The sequence below is a fragment of the Denticeps clupeoides genome, chromosome 18 (assembly GCF_900700375.1).
Source record: "Denticeps clupeoides chromosome 18, fDenClu1.1, whole genome shotgun sequence".
In the NCBI taxonomy this organism is placed as follows: Eukaryota; Metazoa; Chordata; class Actinopteri; order Clupeiformes; family Denticipitidae; genus Denticeps; species Denticeps clupeoides.
This window is the reverse complement of record NC_041724.1, coordinates 8,073,955-8,093,247: the sequence shown is the minus strand read 5'-3', so window position 1 is coordinate 8,093,247 and position 19,293 is coordinate 8,073,955. Positions and strand designations below refer to the sequence as shown.

Sequence of the window (19,293 nt, the reverse complement as noted above, 5' to 3'; positions counted from 1 at the left end):
TTGTGGGTTCGAATCCCGATCCGCCAAACACCGTCCCCACGCACTGCTCCCCGGGCGCCTTTCATGGATGCCCACTGCTCACCAAGGGTGATGCCCATTGAGACATACTGTATGTGATTTTGTTGTTGATGGTTAAAAGCAGAGGACACATTTCGTTGTGAAAAATGAAAATTATAGTATTATCAACCACACCACACAAAACTACCATAGTTTATTCAAACCTGACTCTGCCCAGCTCTGTGCCCTTCTTGCTTCTTTTGAATAAAAATGTCAACAACAATAACACAACATGTATAATCTGCTTCCTGTGCAGCGTGGAGTCCGTGAACGATGGTCTCTTCCACACGGTGGAGCTGCTCATTCAGAACCACACCCTCAGTCTCGTGGTGGACATGGGGACCCCCAAGAGTCTGGGGAAGCTTCCACGCCAGCCCACACTTGACCACAACACACAGCTCTTTGTTGGTGGTGAGTACTTCAGTATGAATTTGGGTCAACCTTCAGAACTTTTTTTCACTGCAACTGGGTGTTAGTACTGACCATTATGTACACTTTGTTCCTGGTTAATGAGAAGTAAAAAAAAAAAAAAAAAGTACTTTGACCGCTACACAACTGAAAATGTATTTCTCTGTTCATATATGCTGTATGTGAATACAGACTGACTCTGTGTGTGTGTTTGTTCGTTTATAGGAGTACCTGCACTGATCGGTGCTTCTGGCCTGCGCCCAGGTCCCGATCGACCCTCACAGTCATTTAATGGTTGCATTCAGAACGTGCAGGTGAATGGGGAGCTGCAGGACCTTGGTGGCTCTCCGCGGGGGCCAGACGGCGTCCTGCCTGGCTGCCACTCCTGCAGCGTCTGTGCTCCAGGGACCTGCAAACAGGACGGAGAGACGGGGGTGAGCTGCGAGTGCCCCCCAGGCCAGAGTGGTGCCTTCTGCGAACAAAAGACCTCCCCCAGCCCCTGCCAGGGCAGCAGGTACATGGGTGTGGTTCATTTTATGCAGAGCTTCAAAAATAATTCAAATATAATTATTACTTTTACTTTTCATGCCAGTTGATATAAAGCCAAATTTGTCTTCAATTTGTACTGATTACTCATTATCATAAAATAAATAATAACCTAAGTTGGTTCAGAACTATAGTATTTTAATATGCAGTTAACCATTAACCCATGTGGATGCGGAACTGACCTTTTCCCTTTCCAGGTGTGTCCACGGCCACTGTGTGCCCAAGGGTTCGTCCTACAGCTGCCAGTGTGTTGAGGGCTTCATGGGACAGTTCTGTGACAGGCGGGTGGAGCCACCAGCCTGCAGAGGGCAGCACTGTGGACACGGAGAATGCAGGGTGTTGGACAACGGAGAGCCTGTGTGCCAATGCCAGCAGGGCTACACCGGCCCCACCTGTCAAACAGGTCAGTACCAAACAGATTTCTTACATTTGATCCAAGTTAAAATTTGAACAAATAGGCAGATAGGCAGCATGACGTAAATGCAACACATTTCTGAATTTATGAATCCCAAGTCATATTATTAGCAGTTAAATTATAGATTATTGTCTCCAAAGTTGTGAGTTTGAATCTCAGCTCTGGCATTGTGTGTTTGGAGTTTACATGCTCTCCCCATCTGCATGGGTTTTCTCCGGGTACTACGGTTTCCTCCCACTGCCCATATATGTACACTAGGTGAATTGCTGACTCTAAATTGTCCAGTATCCAATTCAGAACATTACATATAAATAGAAACATTTCACATTGCAATCCTTTTGAAACGTAACTAATAAAATGCAGCTACACATCTTTTAAGCATATTAAAAGTTCATTGGCATTACTGATGATCATTTCCTGTTTCTCCAGTATTAACCTGTCAAGGCGAACAGTTTCGCGAGCAGCTAAAACGTCACCTTGGCAACAAGATCTGCACCTCCACCAGTAAGGTCCAGCGGGTGGAGTGTCCACGCGCCTGCCATGGCAGCCTGTGCTGCGCCCCAACCAAGAGCCGCCGGAGGAAAGTCACGTTCAAGTGCTCTGACGGGACGTCCTTCTCCGAGGAGCTGGAGACGGCTGTGGAGTGCGGCTGCACGAAGTGTCCGGTGTAGCGCTACTCCGCATAGGGTGGAGAGTCATAAGGAACCTGCCTACGAGCAAAAAGAAAATATATTGTAAAATAAATAGAACTTATTTTTATTATGGGATTTTTAAAAAAGAGACTGAAATACTTTTAATATGTTTATTGTGCCACATGATTATTCGTATCATGTATATTATAAAAAGCAGCAGAGAAACACACGGGGAAAGCACACCAGCAGAAACACATTAACATTCCTGAAAATATATGAAATTATATATGTGTGTAAATCTATATAAATGTGTAACCTTAACTCGAGGATTAATTTTGCTGTTGTATTGCATGTCTCTATATTTGCCGAGGGGGTGGGTGGGGAGATTTTTGGAGATTTTTGAGTGGACTGTGCCAAGCACTGAGGAGTAAAAACCATGTTGCATTTGGACCGAAACCGAGAAATGGCCGCCCTCTCTCACCCAGAGTGACCCACAGAACCAGGCCACACCGGACACCCCTGGGTCTGTGCAACACCAAGCTTTTTTTTTTTAAATCATTATTTCCATCACCAGTAAAGGAAAGGTGTCAAAAACAACTCCAGCCATCAGCTTCTCTCCAGTGTCGGAAACTGGGGATGCAGGATTTCCCAGGATGCACTGCTTCAGAAAGCGTGACTGTACCGTACAGCCGTGCCCTGGATGGAAAGGACTGCTTTCGCCATAACCGTCCACCACTAACGTTATTAAACATGGGTATTTTATGCCAGTAATTACTGTATTGTTTACTTCATATTCGTTGTCCTGATGTGTTTACAACATACAGAATATAATCCCGCCTGTGCCTCTTAATGGAGCTGTCAGGGTAAAAATGCACGGCCCGTATATCCACGCTCATTCAACACCACCGAGTTCAAACAGAAGAATAATCATCAGCGCCTTCAAATATGAATTTATGGGTGTTCAGTGTTGTATTAAAACAACCTGACAACCAAAGCTGGAAAGGGTTCATGTTTTTAAAGTTCATTTAAGACAAAATCATTAAGAATTTCATTAGGGGATCACTTTAATAATGTCCTTATATTAAAACACTTGCAATTAAGGTTACTGACTGCTTATCATTATTACTATGATTTTGTAAATGAACTCCATGTTACATGTTAACGTCAGGCCCTGAATCTACAATGCTGTCTGTAACGTTGCCTTATTCGCAATTTTGCATTGTAATCTTTCACGAAAACAATTCATGGACTAATTTGTAATGCGTTAAGCTATTACTAGACTGCCCTGAAAGTGTTTTTCTTTTAATAAACCACAGACTTATGCAATAGCTATATTCAGTCTTAACGTAACTGTGAACTGCATTTTATATGAATGAAAAACTACGCTCTGTTATTGTCTGTCCGATGTAAAGTGCACGGCTTTTGGCTCACATCTGTGGTCAGCTGAAATTTGAATGTTGAAGAACACAAACTATTATGTGATTTTACCTTGATAAAAAAAAAAAACTGATAATTTGATGATAATGTAAATTCCAATGTGATTGGACTGATGAGAAGTTGCCCAGGACAATGAATTGTAAACAGAAAAAAAAGAGCTAACAAGAATAGAGTGGTTTCTAACAAATATCACGAGTGCGGAATCTTCATTTCTGTCTGATCCATTTCATGCATCTTTTCTCATTTTTGTGTGCTCTATATTATTTCATTCATGCTTCATCTGCAGTTCATAACAGAGAATAAAACATTTTATGGCTTTCATAGTAAAAACACTCATAAAATCACCCATTAAAACATATAAGCGATATACGTGCTTATACATGAACCAATCAACAATATAAGCAAACACACATTTAGGAAGGAGGAAGGAACGAACAATCTGTTTTGTGCCTGAAAAATATTTAATTGAACCTCAATTCAAGTTCAGCTTATTTGTCACATGCATAGTCAGGATGTGAGTTGCGGTGGCAAGTCCTGGTTGAAGCCTTATGGCCTGAGGACAGAAACTCCTCCCGCGTCTCACAGTCCTGGCCACGATGCTTCTCAGAAGCTGAAACCGGCTGATGCTGAGGATGTTTCTGTGGTAAACCTGATGGCTCTGGTCCTGGCGCAAATGTGTTGCAGAGATGGTAGAGATGTCCAGCAGGAGTGTTCTACCATGCAGATCCTGAGGTAATATTCTGTGTTATGATGCTTCCCCCCCACTTCGTCAGCGGTTTTAACGTGAAACTGCTCACTCTCTCCAAAGTGAAAGTGAAGTGATTGTCACATTTGTCCTCTGCATTTAACCCATCACCCTGAGTGAGCAGTTGGGCAGCCATGACAGGCGCCTGGGGAGCAGTGTGTGGGGACGGTGGCACCTTGGCACCTTGGCAGATCGGGATTCGAACCGGCAACCTTCTGATTACGGGGCCGCTTCCTTAACCGCTAGGCCACCACTGCCCCCCCGCTGAAGTCCCACTGATGTTGAAGGGCTCACTGTCGCTATGCCGCCTCCTGCTGAAGTCCACTACTTGGTCTTTACTTTATAGAGCAAAACTGCAGGAAAACACAGCACTATGAAACTACAAAGTTGAGGTTATGCAATAAACAAAAAATATATAATAATTTTAAAACTGAACATTTGAGCCTCTCCAAATCAGGGAGTTTTTGCTGTGATGGCAGCATTTTACACCCTTGGCTTCTCTCCACCACCTTAAAATAGACAAACAAGTCTGGTTTCACTATGGGTGGTAGTAGCCTGGTGAATAACACACTCGCTATGAACCAGAAGACCCAGGTTCAAATCCCACTTACTACCACTGTGTCCCTGAGCAAGACACTTAACCCCGAGTGTCTCCAGGGGGGACTGTCCTTGTAACTACTGATTGCAAGTCGCTCTGGATAAGGGCGTCTGATAAATGTTGTAAATGTAAATTCCTGAAGGTTTATGCTAAACACTTTTTTTTTTTATCATTCACTGTTAATGAGCCACTTATGATGACAGTGAACAAACAGTAATGAATATAAAAGAAGCAACTCTGAAAAAAACAGATTCATCAAACATACTTTGCTTTCTCCTTCTACAAAAAAATTATAAATATGTTGAATCTTCAAAATGATCTCTTTCTTAAGTTTCCATAACCATCACAGAGTAGGTGCATCCGAACCGGCAGTGTATGTACAGATACACCAGCATTCAAAACCGCTCGTTACAATTTCTAGAATTAGAAAAGAAAAAAAAAATCACATTTTCACTTGTATTATTTGATTTGTGTGCGACTAATTCGCCAGTTCTGCAGTACCTCGGCCGGCCAACAGATGGTGACATTTATCCAAATCTCCTGCAGCGACGACCGATGGGACACCTCTCATTTGTGTTAATTGCGTTGTCGCAAGGAGTCGCACGTTCACCTCTGGACCGAGGGCGCAGCCTGTTTCAAAATGATCGAGTTTTTAGACGTTGTCGTTTTTTTCGCTCACAGCGACTGTGGAGGTCGCCGCTTAATCGATTTAAAGCGGTCAGGCGCTCGGCCGGAAATGAGATTCCAGGCGAGCAGGAAATGGCCCGGCGGATTAACACGCTCGTTAATTAAGGAGAGGCTAAAAGCCCTCTCCCTCCCTCCCTCCCTGTGGACCATTCGGATTCATTCGAACCCATTAAAAATCCACTCTCGTCACACCCACGCGCCGGAGACCCACCCGCGTGACTCACAGGTTCCAAAAAAAAAAAAAAAAAAAATTACAGGTTCCGCCGTCCAAATCCATTTACAAGCCCTGCTCGGTGCTCCTCGGCCTTCGATTTCTTTTTTGTTTTTTTTCTTTTGGTTGTTTTTTTTTTCCGACACACCCATCCAGACCCCTGCAGAAGGCCAGGCGTGTGGTCAACCTTTTTAGGCCATTGACCTCTTCCAAGGCAGGCCGCCGTTTCTCTGATCACCGAATTACAAAGCTCAGTTTTTTTTTTGTTTTTTTTTTTTTTGTTTTTAAGAAAAGGGCTTTGGACCTGAATATGATGGAGAACAAGATCTTATCGCAGGTTTTGGAGCTGATCCTGATGTTTTCCTGGAAGTCCTGAGAAACCACACTATTTTTCCACAAAAGCACACATTGTCTCACACTGCACTACAAATTTTTTTATATCTTATTTATCCCCATTAAATTCTGCAATCCAGACAATGAAACTGACAGTATAATTCTTGGTGTCGGTCCCAAGCCGGTAAATTTCGGTAAATGGGGAGGTTTGCATCAGGAAGGCCATCTTGCCAAATGAGCGGTTCTCAGAATGGGCATCTTGGGACGCACTAGCGGCTGGCGTCTCAGTCTCTGGTCAAAGCTCTTGTGACTGGGTGGGTGCGGTGGCGGTGAGCGGAGAGACGCCGGGAACAAGGCCTGAGCGACGGTGGGGGTTGTGGCTTCTCCGGAGGGGTCGGAGATGCAAGCAGTCGGACACAGCACACTAACCTCAAAGAACTGGTACTGGGAAGCAACAGGATGTAGACGTGGTCAACAGGCTTTGGGTTCTTCGGGTCGGATGGGATTCCAGAGGCAAAATGAGAATCAAGGTCGGGGATGGAAGAAGTGGTTGAAAGTGGCCCGGTGGTGGAATGGTGACCATGACAGGACCTAGTCACAGGACACTTCTAGGTCTGGCGACGGACAGGCCTGGTGCAGATGGATGTGAGTCATGAAAGTCTTGGGTCAGGGCTTGGTCAAGGATGTCACGGCGGGGTAGCCAAGACCGTATCCCTCCCAGTACATGAAGACCCACACTCAATCCCTGGGGTAGAAGATGAGGGCCGGCTGATGTTCTTGATCTGCTTGCAATTTCATGGACTTCCAGTGGTCGAGAGCCTAGGTCTGGTGGAATTGCTGGAGTCCGAGGTTAACAGCCGGAACGGGTCCTTCTGCGACGTGGGTTGGGGAACCATTTTTCTAGGGTGGTGTGGTAGCCAGAGCCGAGAAAAAATGAACCCCTGATGACCCCTGTTCCACTGAATGTGGGGTTCATGGGCAGAAAGCCATGGGAAGTCACTACAATGGGGTCATGCGGGTTGTCACAGAGAGCATTACCGTAGCTTCATGGGCAGGTTCCGTTGCAGGAGCAGAGGTTCGGTTTAAAACAGAACTTGTCCCGATCCTAAAGACTGACCCTCCAGGCCCATGACGGCCCACAAAGACGCGTGGGGAGTCCAAGGCGGGTGGCCAGGTCAGATGAGCGGTGGTGGGGGCTGCGGCTTCTCACCCAGATCGGTCGGATTTGCGAGCAGTCAAACGTGGCACTAACTTCAGAGTACTGGTACAGGAAAGCAGCAGTACGTAGATGTTGTCGACGGTCATGGGGTTCTTCAGGGTTGGATGGGATTTCGGAGGCGAGCCGAGAATCAAGATCAGGGACAGAAGAAGTGGTCAAAAACATCGGGTTCCAAAACGATGCCAACAGAGATAATATAATCTCGGTGTTAGGTCAAAAAGGGTAAACGATGTGTAGCAAGATCTGTTCATGGAAGGCTTACGTGAAACGAGAACAAGTCAGTGTATGAGTTCGCAATTTGTTGTTGTTGTTGTTGTTATCCTTTAATAGTGTTTGTGCTGGGCCTCATAGATTCCTTCTGGTTTGCTGGGGTCGCATTTGTTTTGTAGCGCCCTCTGGTGGCCTGGTGGTGGAACAGTGACCATGACAGCAGTTGATCTGTTGTGGCTACCCTTAACGGGAGCAAGGAAAAAGGAAAAAGGGTGTTCTTAAATTCAGCAGAAATATTCTTCGTTTTCCCCATAGGTATTTTACTACTGCTAATAAATACAAGCTGTTAAGATAATATATGCGTACGTCTGAATTTGGGGCAGCCATTCTTCTGAGCTGCATGTGAAATCTGAACACACAGGGTTCTGTGAGTCTTTTTCAAATGCGGCCAAAGAAATGCATCCTACCTTTACCAAAGTATCCGCTGGACCCTTGTGGGTGATGAAAAATTATCCTTTGCTAGACTGTTTTATTTCTTTATGTCCTTCTGAGATCTTCAAAAGCACTTTCACTCACTCTTGACTCTTTGCACAAAATCACTTTGCACAAAATCTTTTTACTTTACTGCTCTTTTTTTTAATACATTTTCTTTCACTCATTTGCACACCTTTTGCCTACCTGTTACACATATTTTATGTTAAAGACGTAAAAGTGTAATATTTGGTTATGTTTGCAATATTTGCATATTGGTCTTCATTGTATACGTGTAACATTTGCAATACTGTGGTCTGTAGCAGTCGCAAAAAGCATTTCACTGCATATTATACCGTGTATGACTGTGTATGTGACAAATAAAATTTGAATTTGAAAAGGATCCACCCGCCAAATTGAGACCCAACCCATGACTCTAGGAGCTTCCTTATGTTTTCTGTTCATGTTTTCACTTGAGCAGCTATCTCACATGAAACAAGATATAAGTTCTTTTAACTGAAGTTTACAAGTTTACGGAGAGTACAAATACCAAGAACAAGTACCAACAAAATGGCAAAGTGGCTTAAGTTCTCTATTTGACATTGTTGACTCTATGCTCCACCCCTTGTTATCAACCGTGTGTGCGTTGAATGACTATGAAGAAGAGCTTAGTGATACAGCTTGTGGGAACGATGACACTGGCATAGAGTGCAGCGCCGTGTGAAAAGCCAGTTCCCACCACACAGCTGGCACCAACCAGGGCGCGGGTGAGAGGCAGATGGTGCCCAACTGGTGCAACGGGCCCGAGCCAGGACACCATGTGACGTGTCAGACAGACCCAGGCTCGCCAACCTGTCTGTGCCTGTGGTGTCATTTTATCAACTCCAATGTCATTTGAATGAGTCAAAATTCATGCTGCTCTGCTTTAATGTTTCAAATGTGTGTGTGTGTGTGTGTGTGTGTGTGTGTGTGTGTACCAAGAAAATGCACATGTGTGCACATTGAAGATTCCAGAAATTGAAATAGCCTTACAGTTGTTGGCCTTATTTTTGTGCTTGCCTCTGTCACCCAATGTCTGAACGGGGGGAGGGGCTGAAAAGGATGATTGATATCGCAGAAGGAATTGTGGGAAATTAGTCCTCATGGCCTTGCTTCCAAAGTGGCATTCATCCACGGGGGGCTCCATCAATGCTGATGTTCCCCTGTCAGGCTGGTGACAGCTCATGCTCTCCTGCTGGACCACCACTTCCAGTGAGGAAGAGGAGGTCCTTCCTCATACAGATGCCTCTCCGGCCCCCCTGCCAGGCTCACACCAACTTTCAACAGCTGTAATTATCTTCTTCCTGGTGACATCATGAAGTGATGCCCTCTAGAGGTGCCTTAAGATTGCATGTTGATGGAAAAATCAGTTCTGGAAAGCAGATGGATTTTATAGCTCTATCATGATAGCACAACTTTAAATAAATCATTTGCAAGCATTATTTTAAGTAACTAAATATTACAAATATATATATATATGTACATTTTTCAGAAGCTACATACATGCATATATAATCTACAGGGCAGAAGTTTGAGCTCACTGTCAGGTTTTGTGAAAAATGAAACAATTTGCTATCATTTTTCCAAAAAATGTAAAACAAACATTAAACAGATTGGTTTTACAGAGAAATTGTCTTTACTAACACACTATTTAGCCACAAAGCCTGTCAGTTGCTATAGTACATTAACATCTATACCTGTTCAAAAAGGTGCAAAAAGAACTCATATATAGATCCAATTGTACTTACAGTGTATGTTGTAACATTACACAGCCTCAGACAGCCACTTATATTTCTTTTTCAAATCGTTTCATAATCATATCCAATGTTTTCATTAGGGCATTAAAATTATTTCCACATCACTTTGTCTGTCAATAAAGTTGAACAAGTAGAAATGATGTTATCTTCACAAGCACAATATCAGCCCTCAACTTTGCATTTTACATCCCCATCTCCAGCTTTCCTTTGTACATCCTCTCAAAAATATAATATAATGAAAAATAATAGTGATACAAGAAAAACGCCAGTGTCTCTGGTTGTTGTTTCCTTTTATTTAGTCCGCTCTGGTGCAGTGTGGCAAAATAATACATGAATTAACCACAGCTTCCTCCTCCCAGCGCACATCACAGCGGAGAATAATAATCCTCCGGGCGGCACGCGTCAGGTTCTGTTCTGCACAAGGCAGGTGTTTAGTAAGACGTCCCACCACCTTCTGTCATGGAGTACTTTGACTTCTCTTAGGGGGCATTGACGTGAGCCTCTGACATTGATGAGTCCTTAAACCAGCTTTTCTGGTAATGCCATAATTTTCATGTCATTCTGCAAGCAATTATCCAAAAGTGGACCCATAATTTCAGCCTGTAGTTGTACACTGTATTTATACTGTAGTCTAGTGAGGAAAAAATGATATCTATGGACTAAATTTGATACGATCCTGGAACCACTTTCACCTTGAGTGGTCCAGAGTAGTTCAGTTGCCTCCACATAGGCACTCGACACACAAGATATAGCGATTTATCATGTGGAACTGTAAGAACCCTGTGAGCCTTTATCTGTTTAGCTTGCTCTCAGTTCTTCTTTGGTTAAATGCTTTTGCTTCGCTGAGCATCACAGCTACGGCCTGCAGCTTGTCTGCGGTGACAGCCACTCATCCCACCTCCACCTTCAACCATCTGCTGCTCTCCGCACCAACACGCCCAGCAGTCGCAGCACACTACCCAGTGACACAGGCCAGTGAACAGAGAGGCCAGAAAAACTTCTCTTTAAAGGGGTGGGGGGTGAAAGATGGTGTCTTGTCACAAAGCAGAATCAAGCACAGCGGGAGACCAAAAATCTTACCAAGCTCCTTTTCCCTTTTTAAAGTCTAGTTGGTCAGAGAGTTCCTCGGTTCCTTGAATCAGATATCTCAGCCAGAAGCTACAGAAGAATGCTTTGAAATAGAGCAGTGCTAAAACAGTGGATATGAACATGAAGCCAAACGCAGCCGGTTTTCAAGCAACAAAACTGGGCCACGACCTCAGACTCGAGGTGCGTACCACAGATCACTTTGTGTACAAAACCTTTACTGTACAACTGCCTGCTTTCAAGCTGATGAAAGGGGAGAAGACTGTAGTTGAAATGCGTCCTTGAAGGTTCTATGCTCATCAGCTATTAAACAATCACACTTTGAACTCAGCCTCCCATTTAAAGAGGAAATGAGAGTCGCAGTGTGTTCAGATATGGTCAGGAGTATCAAGATTTTACAAGCAAGGAACATTACAAGCAAAACCACTAGATTATGCAGCCTTTACTCTGATTTCTTGCCAAAACTCTTCAAAAGGACTTCAGATTCTTTCCTGGCATCTTGACAATATAAATAAGATCAAATAGATCACACAACAACAAGAGGACTGTGGGTATTTAACATGTTACTATTTTTAACTTAATTTAGGGCAGTTGTTAAACTTTGCTGGGTCTACCTGGGCATTATAAAATTCTCAGACACCCATTGTCCAATATTGAGCTGGAGTATGTCCAAAAACATGGCCACTTATGACTACTATCAAAAAAACAAGTCAGCAATAGTAATCTATAGTAAATGAATAGTGTCTGGACAAACGAACACTATCTGATAATCATATTAAAATAGTCATCATCATCATCACAATATGATTATATATTAATCAGGTTGTAGAACTCTGGAACCAGAAATGTCTTCAACTTCAATTATTTTAGACATACATCAAATGATAAACAATGTATTTTAGAATTATGAGGCATCCATAAGGTATCATCAGAAATGATAAAACTATAAATTAAACTATAAATATAAACTGTGTGTATATATCGTGTGAACCAGTCTTTGTAAAAATAATGTGACAAATTAATAAATATGAATTTATCAGATATTAATCCAATGGTGTAGTGACTGGAATGCATAAGCACTGTGTAGTGTGGTAGTAGCCTAGTGGGTAACACACTCACCTATGAACGAGAAGACCCAGGTTCAAATTCCACTTACTACCATTGTGTCCCTAAACAAGACACTTAACCCTAAGTTGCTCCACGGAGGGACTGTCCCTGTAACTACTGATTGTAAGTCGCTCTGGATAAGGGCGTCTGATAAATGCCGTAAATGTAAATGAATACTAGAATACTTGCCTATATTTTTTGGATAATTATTAGTGTCGTTTCACATTATCCAGACATGTTACCTACTTGAACTGCTCCCGCCACTGGTGGCCTCAAGGCAACGTTTCCCCGATGACAGGCAATCAATCTGACAAGAGACATCCTCATCAGTCAAACTGGCAGAGAAGCATCAGTTGCCTGGCCACTGCCTACCTGTCTGGCTCAGCTAGAGCAGCTGCCTGCCGGCGGCAGTGAACAAGTAGCGGTTTGGAGCTCCTTCACAATACCAGGCTCCGCTTACTGGGTGTTGACTGATCGGTGCTTAGAGATGTCAGTGAGGCTCATAATTGTTTTTGCTGCATTTGGCAGGGATTGTGATGAAAGGGCCTCGTAACCGTAAAACTACACAACTGAAACATGAGGCCGACCCGTTTCGTCCTCTGCCCGACTGCAGCGAACGGATGAGGCGATGCAGTCAGTCGCGTGCCAGCTGGAATGGCCTTGTGAAGATGGAGGGATGCCGATATCCTGTAATGGCCCCTGCAAATGGGATCATCATCCCTCCCCTGTGTTCATGCATGACAACACGTACCATGTTTACAACGCGTACAGTAATTAAACGACCAGCACTGCTCCTTCATGCTCCCGGTGTTACATAGTAAGGTTGCATCCATGTGCATGAAGTGTGGGTTTAATTTGTTTAATATGGTATAATATAATTTAGAGCAAATCAGCAAACCTCTGTATGATCTCCAAGGAAGGACTTCCCAATGTCATATCCCCTCCACTGTGATTACACTTGTGAGGGTCTGAAGTTCTCTGGAGACAACGTGACGATGGCAGGTACAGGTGCACATTGTGTCTTCAAACACTTCAAGGACATGGTGCCCCGACTGCAATCACCTCCTAGAAGGTCGGTTCCCCATTTCTGCCATTCTGATTTATCCCCTAATCCCACCGGATTCCCCTCGGCCTTCCAACCAGCTGCTCTCTGAGAAGGAAGAGAAAGAACACATTTCATCACACAGGATGAACAGCGGACAGGAAAATATTAATTCCCCACCACACAGTGCACGCGTGGAATTAAAATGCGGTTTATATCTTAGCAGAAGACAGAGATGCTCAATATTGCAAGGTGTCATTGCCATCGGAAATGATCAGCCAGCTCTGCCTCGGAGTAACTTCTGTGATTGGATCTTGGAATGCACATAATGGGAAAGCGTTTCAGCACCAGGGGTCAACACGAGGGCAGGATCGCATTGTTCATTGATGAGGTGATGACTATAGGCATTGGTGTAAACACTTCTCTCTAATTAATCTTTTACTGTAGGTACTGCATGGGAATGGGGTCGATGGTAATTCAATGGAAATTAGAACAAGCGGGAGTGATATTAAGCCAGCTCCTGTGGTAACATGGGAAATGGAGATGTACGGTCGATTAGAGCACTCCTGCAGGGATGGTAATGGGGCTGGTGTGGTAACACCGCTTTAACGGTGCTGAAATGTCTCAGCGCTTCATATTTTACATTAATGGCATTATTCAGAGAAACTAATCGTTAATTACTGGGTCAGTCCCCCAGGACACACTAAGGGTTAAGTGTCTTGCTCAGGGAAACAGTTGGGTTTGAACCTGTGACTTTGCGGACTTTGTGGTTCAAAAGTGAATGTGCTACCAACCAGGAAAATAACACAATCATTAACCTAATTTTTTCATGAACCTGGACAGAGATCAATATGCAATATAATTACTTCTCGGTTTACAGAAATGCTTCTGTGCCAGTTAGCGAACTAGGCACTAGCTCACAAGTATTTACCCAGGAACAGTTGAATTGTCTCACTATTATGAAAATTTTACTTTGGCGAGTTTATTTAATGTTAAAATGAGTTCCCCTAGCCTGTCTATGGTCCTGTAGTGGCCACTCCAGTGACCATCATGACTTGAAAACGTGTGAAGCATTGCAGTTGCTGGGTGATTGGATATAAAAAAAATATTTTTTTTTGTTTCCGTCATGCCACTAAACATTGTGGTTGGTTAATAGTGTTGATGACATAATTTCCGTGAATGCCCGCTCACTCCAATAGGCCGCTCTCCTCCTCATCCCGCCTCTCTCCTCCTCATTAGCATATAAAGCTACAGACACCAAAACAGCACATCCTGGAGAAATCCCAGTGTGGGACTGGCTAAAAGTGGCTGTAAAGAAGAATTTCGGAAAGATACTCCAGATACAGTATTATGGGACCACTAAGACCGATTTCATAATAAGGGACATTTAAGGACATTTTTATTTGTTAGTCACTATTTTGATGCCAACAGTTAAAATAATAGAAATGTACTATGTAGACAAGGAGAATGGGTGATTTGACTTTCTTTTATAAACACAGAATCTGAAGCTAATCATTCAGATTAGGAAACGAGATCTTGTCGTCAAGCTGCACCTCAAACCTCAGACCGGTTCAATAGGAACCTGGCACAGAGCAGTGAGGCCTGTCCAATCACGTCTGAGGGTGAAGCGCACTGTGCTACTGCAGGGAATCCCCTGTTGTGGCATTCCTCGCCATGACACTTCAGGAAGTTAAATGCATGAAATAATTTTTTTTTAGATTGGATTTAACACAGTAGATGCAAGCGCCTTAAAAGGGATATGCCATTTTTTCCATCTGTAAGTAACAGGTAGCTACTGATTATTGCTTTAGCCTCTGTTTACCAGAATGCTGGACTGCTTGTTTTTTCGGTCTTGTGGAGGCAATGATTCAGCATCTTGTGGTTTGCTTAGTTTTGGCTGCTAAGTGAAGGCGGGCGATCCTCCCACCCCACCCCTTATCCCCCCAAGGAGCAGAATGGCATCTGCAACCTGCTGTAACCCTCTACAGCAACCTACACTTGTGCATTTTGGAAAGTCAGATCTTTGTAAGCACCTTACAATCAGTAGTTACAGGGACAGTCCCCCTGGAGCAACTCAGGGTTAAGTGTCTTGCTCAGGGACAACATGGTAGTAAGTGGGGTTTGAACCTTTGTTGTATTCGGGTTCATAGGTGAGTGTCTGTTCCCTTAGGCTACTACCACCCACCCATTGGGTGACGGGCCCACCGCAGGGGACGTGATGTAATTGTTACGTTAATGAACCTCTTTTGCAGCAGCATGGTTTACTGGTTAGTCAGCTAGCCACTGAGCTATTGAATATTTGATAAGTCATTCTTCGATTGCCAAACTGGGAAGTAAAATCTTGGAACAAGCACTTCAACTCAGCACATGTTGCAATTGTTAAAATGTGATTCAGGCTTGGCAGGTGTGGCACCTCACTTTTGACCCAGATGCTGCTTTATGGTTGATGTTCATACTTGTGGTTTGCCAACATAATAACCTGATCTCTCACAACAGGGTGGAATTTTCCGAAGCCTCCCCAACCATTCACTGTTATTCAAGCAGAGGCCGTTTCCCGTTCAACTTGAAGTAGCTTCGGAGGTTCACATGTGAAGGTGTGGTATTTGTCAGTTCGAGGCACGTTTTGTCATTTCTATTCAAGTGACAAAAAGAAAATTTTCCTTTGGGCTCCACAAAAAGTTTTTTACTGTGTCAGAGTTTCAGACCTTCAGGGTTTCTTCGATGAGCTCCAACCCTGATCTGCTCAGCTCCGCATGGGCTAAATATTTTCAATTCTGCCACACCTGCCTCAAAAAACGGCCACCAACTCTGCACCACTTTCCCCCATGTGCAGCAAGTCCGTTACGACACTCTAACCGCTTCGTTTGCAGATGCGGTTTTGGATCGTTTTCGAGTCCGGGAAAGACCTTGCCAATCTGGGACGGCTGTTTATCGTCTCTCAGCCGGAGGGACGATTGAGGCCCTTGTTTCCCCTGAGGCATAACCATCTGGCTCGGGTCGCCAAAAAAAGCCCCACTCCAGTGCATCTATCAGACAAACACACAGCACACAAAGCAGCTAATAAACTCCATACCAGGGGATAATTAGCAAGGCGAGAACCCCGAACGAGACCAAATTCATGGCAAAGAAGTGCCATTAGTTCTACTTACACAACAGGAACTGGCTGGTTGTTAGGATGTTGTCCAAAGCCACGACAAGAATGTTAAAGCTGTGGATGAGGTGGGGGGAGGGGCCCCCCCCGCCAACGGAGCCGTTCATTATTTTGCAGATTCCCCTAAATGTTTTTGCCATACGAGCACTTATTTATTCCTTTTTACACACCATTTTTATTTGTTTATCTCATTTTTTTTACATAGTTGGGCTTGTGTGTGGCCTTTCATCCCCTTTCGTCGCCATCTGTCCCGTGGCGTAATAAACCTGTCGATGTTCGGCAAGGATTTTTCTCTTTTTTTTTCCCAGCACTGTCACACTGCATGGCCACAGCTTCCTGCGCAGAGCAAGACCTCATGCCATTTCTGAGGGGGACGATTGATTCTCTTCCCGTTCCTTCTCCCACCCCCCCTGCCCACCACCAGATGGCATTTATTTTGAGGGCATTTATCAGGGTGTAAATGTATTAATGAATTTTCCACTCCTGCTCCTCGGAGGCATGCTCCGGTGGAGTCCTGCCATCACCACAATTCTTCAGTGCCCTGGATCATTGGATGCTATTAGAGGGGTAAAAGCATTAAGCCGAGTCGCTCACGGGTGGTGCCATTTCATCAGACCCACACTTATGGTGATCCTGGTCCCTGGACCGGAGGGAATATTGAGCTACTGGGATTTGAAAGGAAGTTGCAGTGTATTAAAGTGGCTGAAGAGTGAGTGCTGTGTCCCTCTCTCTCTCTCTCTCTCTCGGTCTCTTTTTGGCAGCGGTACAGAATTCAATTATGTTATTTGTAAAGCCCCAGATGGTGGCTCTTGTCCTAAAAATCAGGTCTCTTGAACGTGAGTTTTGCTAATGTTTTGTTAGATTCGAAATTTAGATTACTGTAGTTTTACTGTAATTTTACTTTAAAACATTCACAGATACATTATAATATATTGGTATGTAGTCTACAAATAATGTCAATATATTCCCATACAGTTGTGCAATTGTGATTGTTGTCATTATATTGTTAAAGCCAATTTGAAACAACTTTTTTCTAACAGCTGAGGGAGGTTATGTGTTTTTTTTCAAATGAGACGATGAAAGATTCATTTTCGATCTGTATACACAGATGCGCAGAGAATCCCTGTGGTTTTCAGGCCGGGTAAGGATCAGCCAGGGGAGGACAGAGGGGAAATTGCCAGTCATTATGGTGTTGATCTCAGCCTGAAATGTCACTCATACCTGGGGGAGTCGAGCTCCAGGCCCTAATGAGTCAAAATGGTTCCCAGGCCAGTAGGGGAGATCTGCAGTGACCTTCTGATGGCAGGCTAATATCTGCAGACATACAAACCAGCGTAAGATTAATACAGATGATCACTGCCAAATAGCAATTATCTTGTCAGGCACTGGCAGCAAGGCAAATGCCAGTGTCATGTCTGCGTCTTGGCTTTTTTGATCCACATTAAGAGATGATGAAGGTTGCCGTTTGCTTCATGTTGAATTTGGCATGTTGGCTTGTCTTCACGTCCAACACGAGGATGTTGTGGAAGAAATTGTGCACCTGGGATTGAGATAAATCTCGCACTTCACCCCAGTCTCGCAATTAATCCAAGGAGACATGAGCGCGTGTGTCTGTCCCCACTAGAATGAGAACAATAGTTCTTCAAATTCATATATTCTGTGAATTCTGTTTAATTACTCTACTCTAAGAGTAAACGTCTAAAGTAGAATTGTATTAACCATGCAATACAGGAATGTTAAATAATAAAATCTAAAAACGTGACATGTGGACAGAACATGGACAGCCACGTAGATTTGAAAACAGTTCATGTGTCACAACATCAAGATGACTGGAACACTTGTATTTATTTTCTTCAGGAACTTAACTCCTGCCTTACATCTGTTGCCTATTGTGGCCTTTATAAATGGGTTAGCATTCCAATTGCTTTTCAAGCCAAGAGAAACAAAGCTGGAAGCCCTAATTTCGGAATTATTCCTCTGCATTCCTAGATAAACAAAGGCAATGGTCATAACTTTGTGCCCAGAGGCTGCTGGAGAGGTTGGGTGGGTTCAGAGGTTGACAACGTTGTGGCCATGTGTTACACAGCTGGCACCACCGATTTCAACCATGTTGAGGAGTGTGATTGGTTCGTTCCTGCCATACCAGCAAATGAGGTGAAAGTGGCAGCCAGCTACCTTCACACGTTCTGGATATGATGATGATGAGCTGCATGGTAGCACGCCACTAGTCAGAGGTCGCCTTCTAATTTATAAATTCATGGGTCATGAGACTACACTGTTGTTCTCTGTTGCTGTCTGCACAAGAGCTCTTTACCTTTCTACCACATTACACCTCACCATTTTTTGGTCATGAGTTGCCATTTTCTAAAAGAGCTGAACATGAAAGTGATTGTGAAACACTGCAGCACAGCACACGGTGACACAACGAAATTTGTCCTCTGCATTTAACCATCACCCTTGGTGAGCAGTGGGCAGCCATGACAGGCGCCCGGGGAGCAGAGTGTGGGTACGGTGCTTTGCTCAGTGGCACCCTAGTGGCACCTTGGCGGAATCGGGATTCGAAACTGCAACCTTCTGATAACGGGGCCGGTTCTTTAACCGCTAGGCCACCACCGCCCCCTGCTAGGCCACCACTGCCCCCCGCTAGGCCACCACTGCCCCCTGCTAGGCCACCACTGCCCCCTGCTAGGCCACCACTGCCACATCTTAACATTTTACATTCGTGGTGGACCCAGTTATTTGAACCTTGGTTGTAGTACAATGCCACCATCTCTCCCTCTCAGTTTTTTTAAATTTTCTTCCACAGTCTTGTTCAGATGGCCCACCGCTCTGGGATTTGGGGGGAAATGAGGGTGTGTTGGTAAAAACGATGCAGGGCCTCGAGGGGAGAGAAGCTGGCGGGTCGGCACGTGAGTCAACGTCCCATGTCTGCGCCGAGGATCGTCTCCAGCGCCGCTGCTCCACTTTCCGCTCCATCTCTGGAACTCGTACCCCCCACCACGGCAGCCAAGGAGAGAGTAATTAGCACCCTGCTGAGGCGAGCAGCTTCAGGCGAACCAGCCTTCAAACTTGCGGGGTGAGGACGGGTACCCGGTTTCCCCCTTCAGAAGCACGGAGGGTGACCCCGCTGCGCCTTTTCCGT

General features: G+C 44.4%; 1 protein-coding gene across 1 annotated transcript in view; it reads left to right on the top strand.

Moving 5' to 3' along the window:
• slit3 (slit homolog 3 (Drosophila)) overlaps positions 1 to 3,682 on the top strand; it is a 148,755-nt gene extending 145,073 nt beyond the window's left edge. The window contains exons 33-36 of the mRNA XM_028960216.1: positions 314 to 468; positions 691 to 979; positions 1,209 to 1,414; positions 1,856 to 3,682. Coding sequence (XP_028816049.1) covers positions 314 to 468; positions 691 to 979; positions 1,209 to 1,414; positions 1,856 to 2,097 — 892 coding nt within the window. The 3' untranslated portion in view covers positions 2,098 to 3,682. The remainder of the gene's footprint in view (positions 1 to 313; positions 469 to 690; positions 980 to 1,208; positions 1,415 to 1,855) is intronic.
• The last annotated feature ends 15,611 nt before the right edge of the window (positions 3,683 to 19,293 follow it).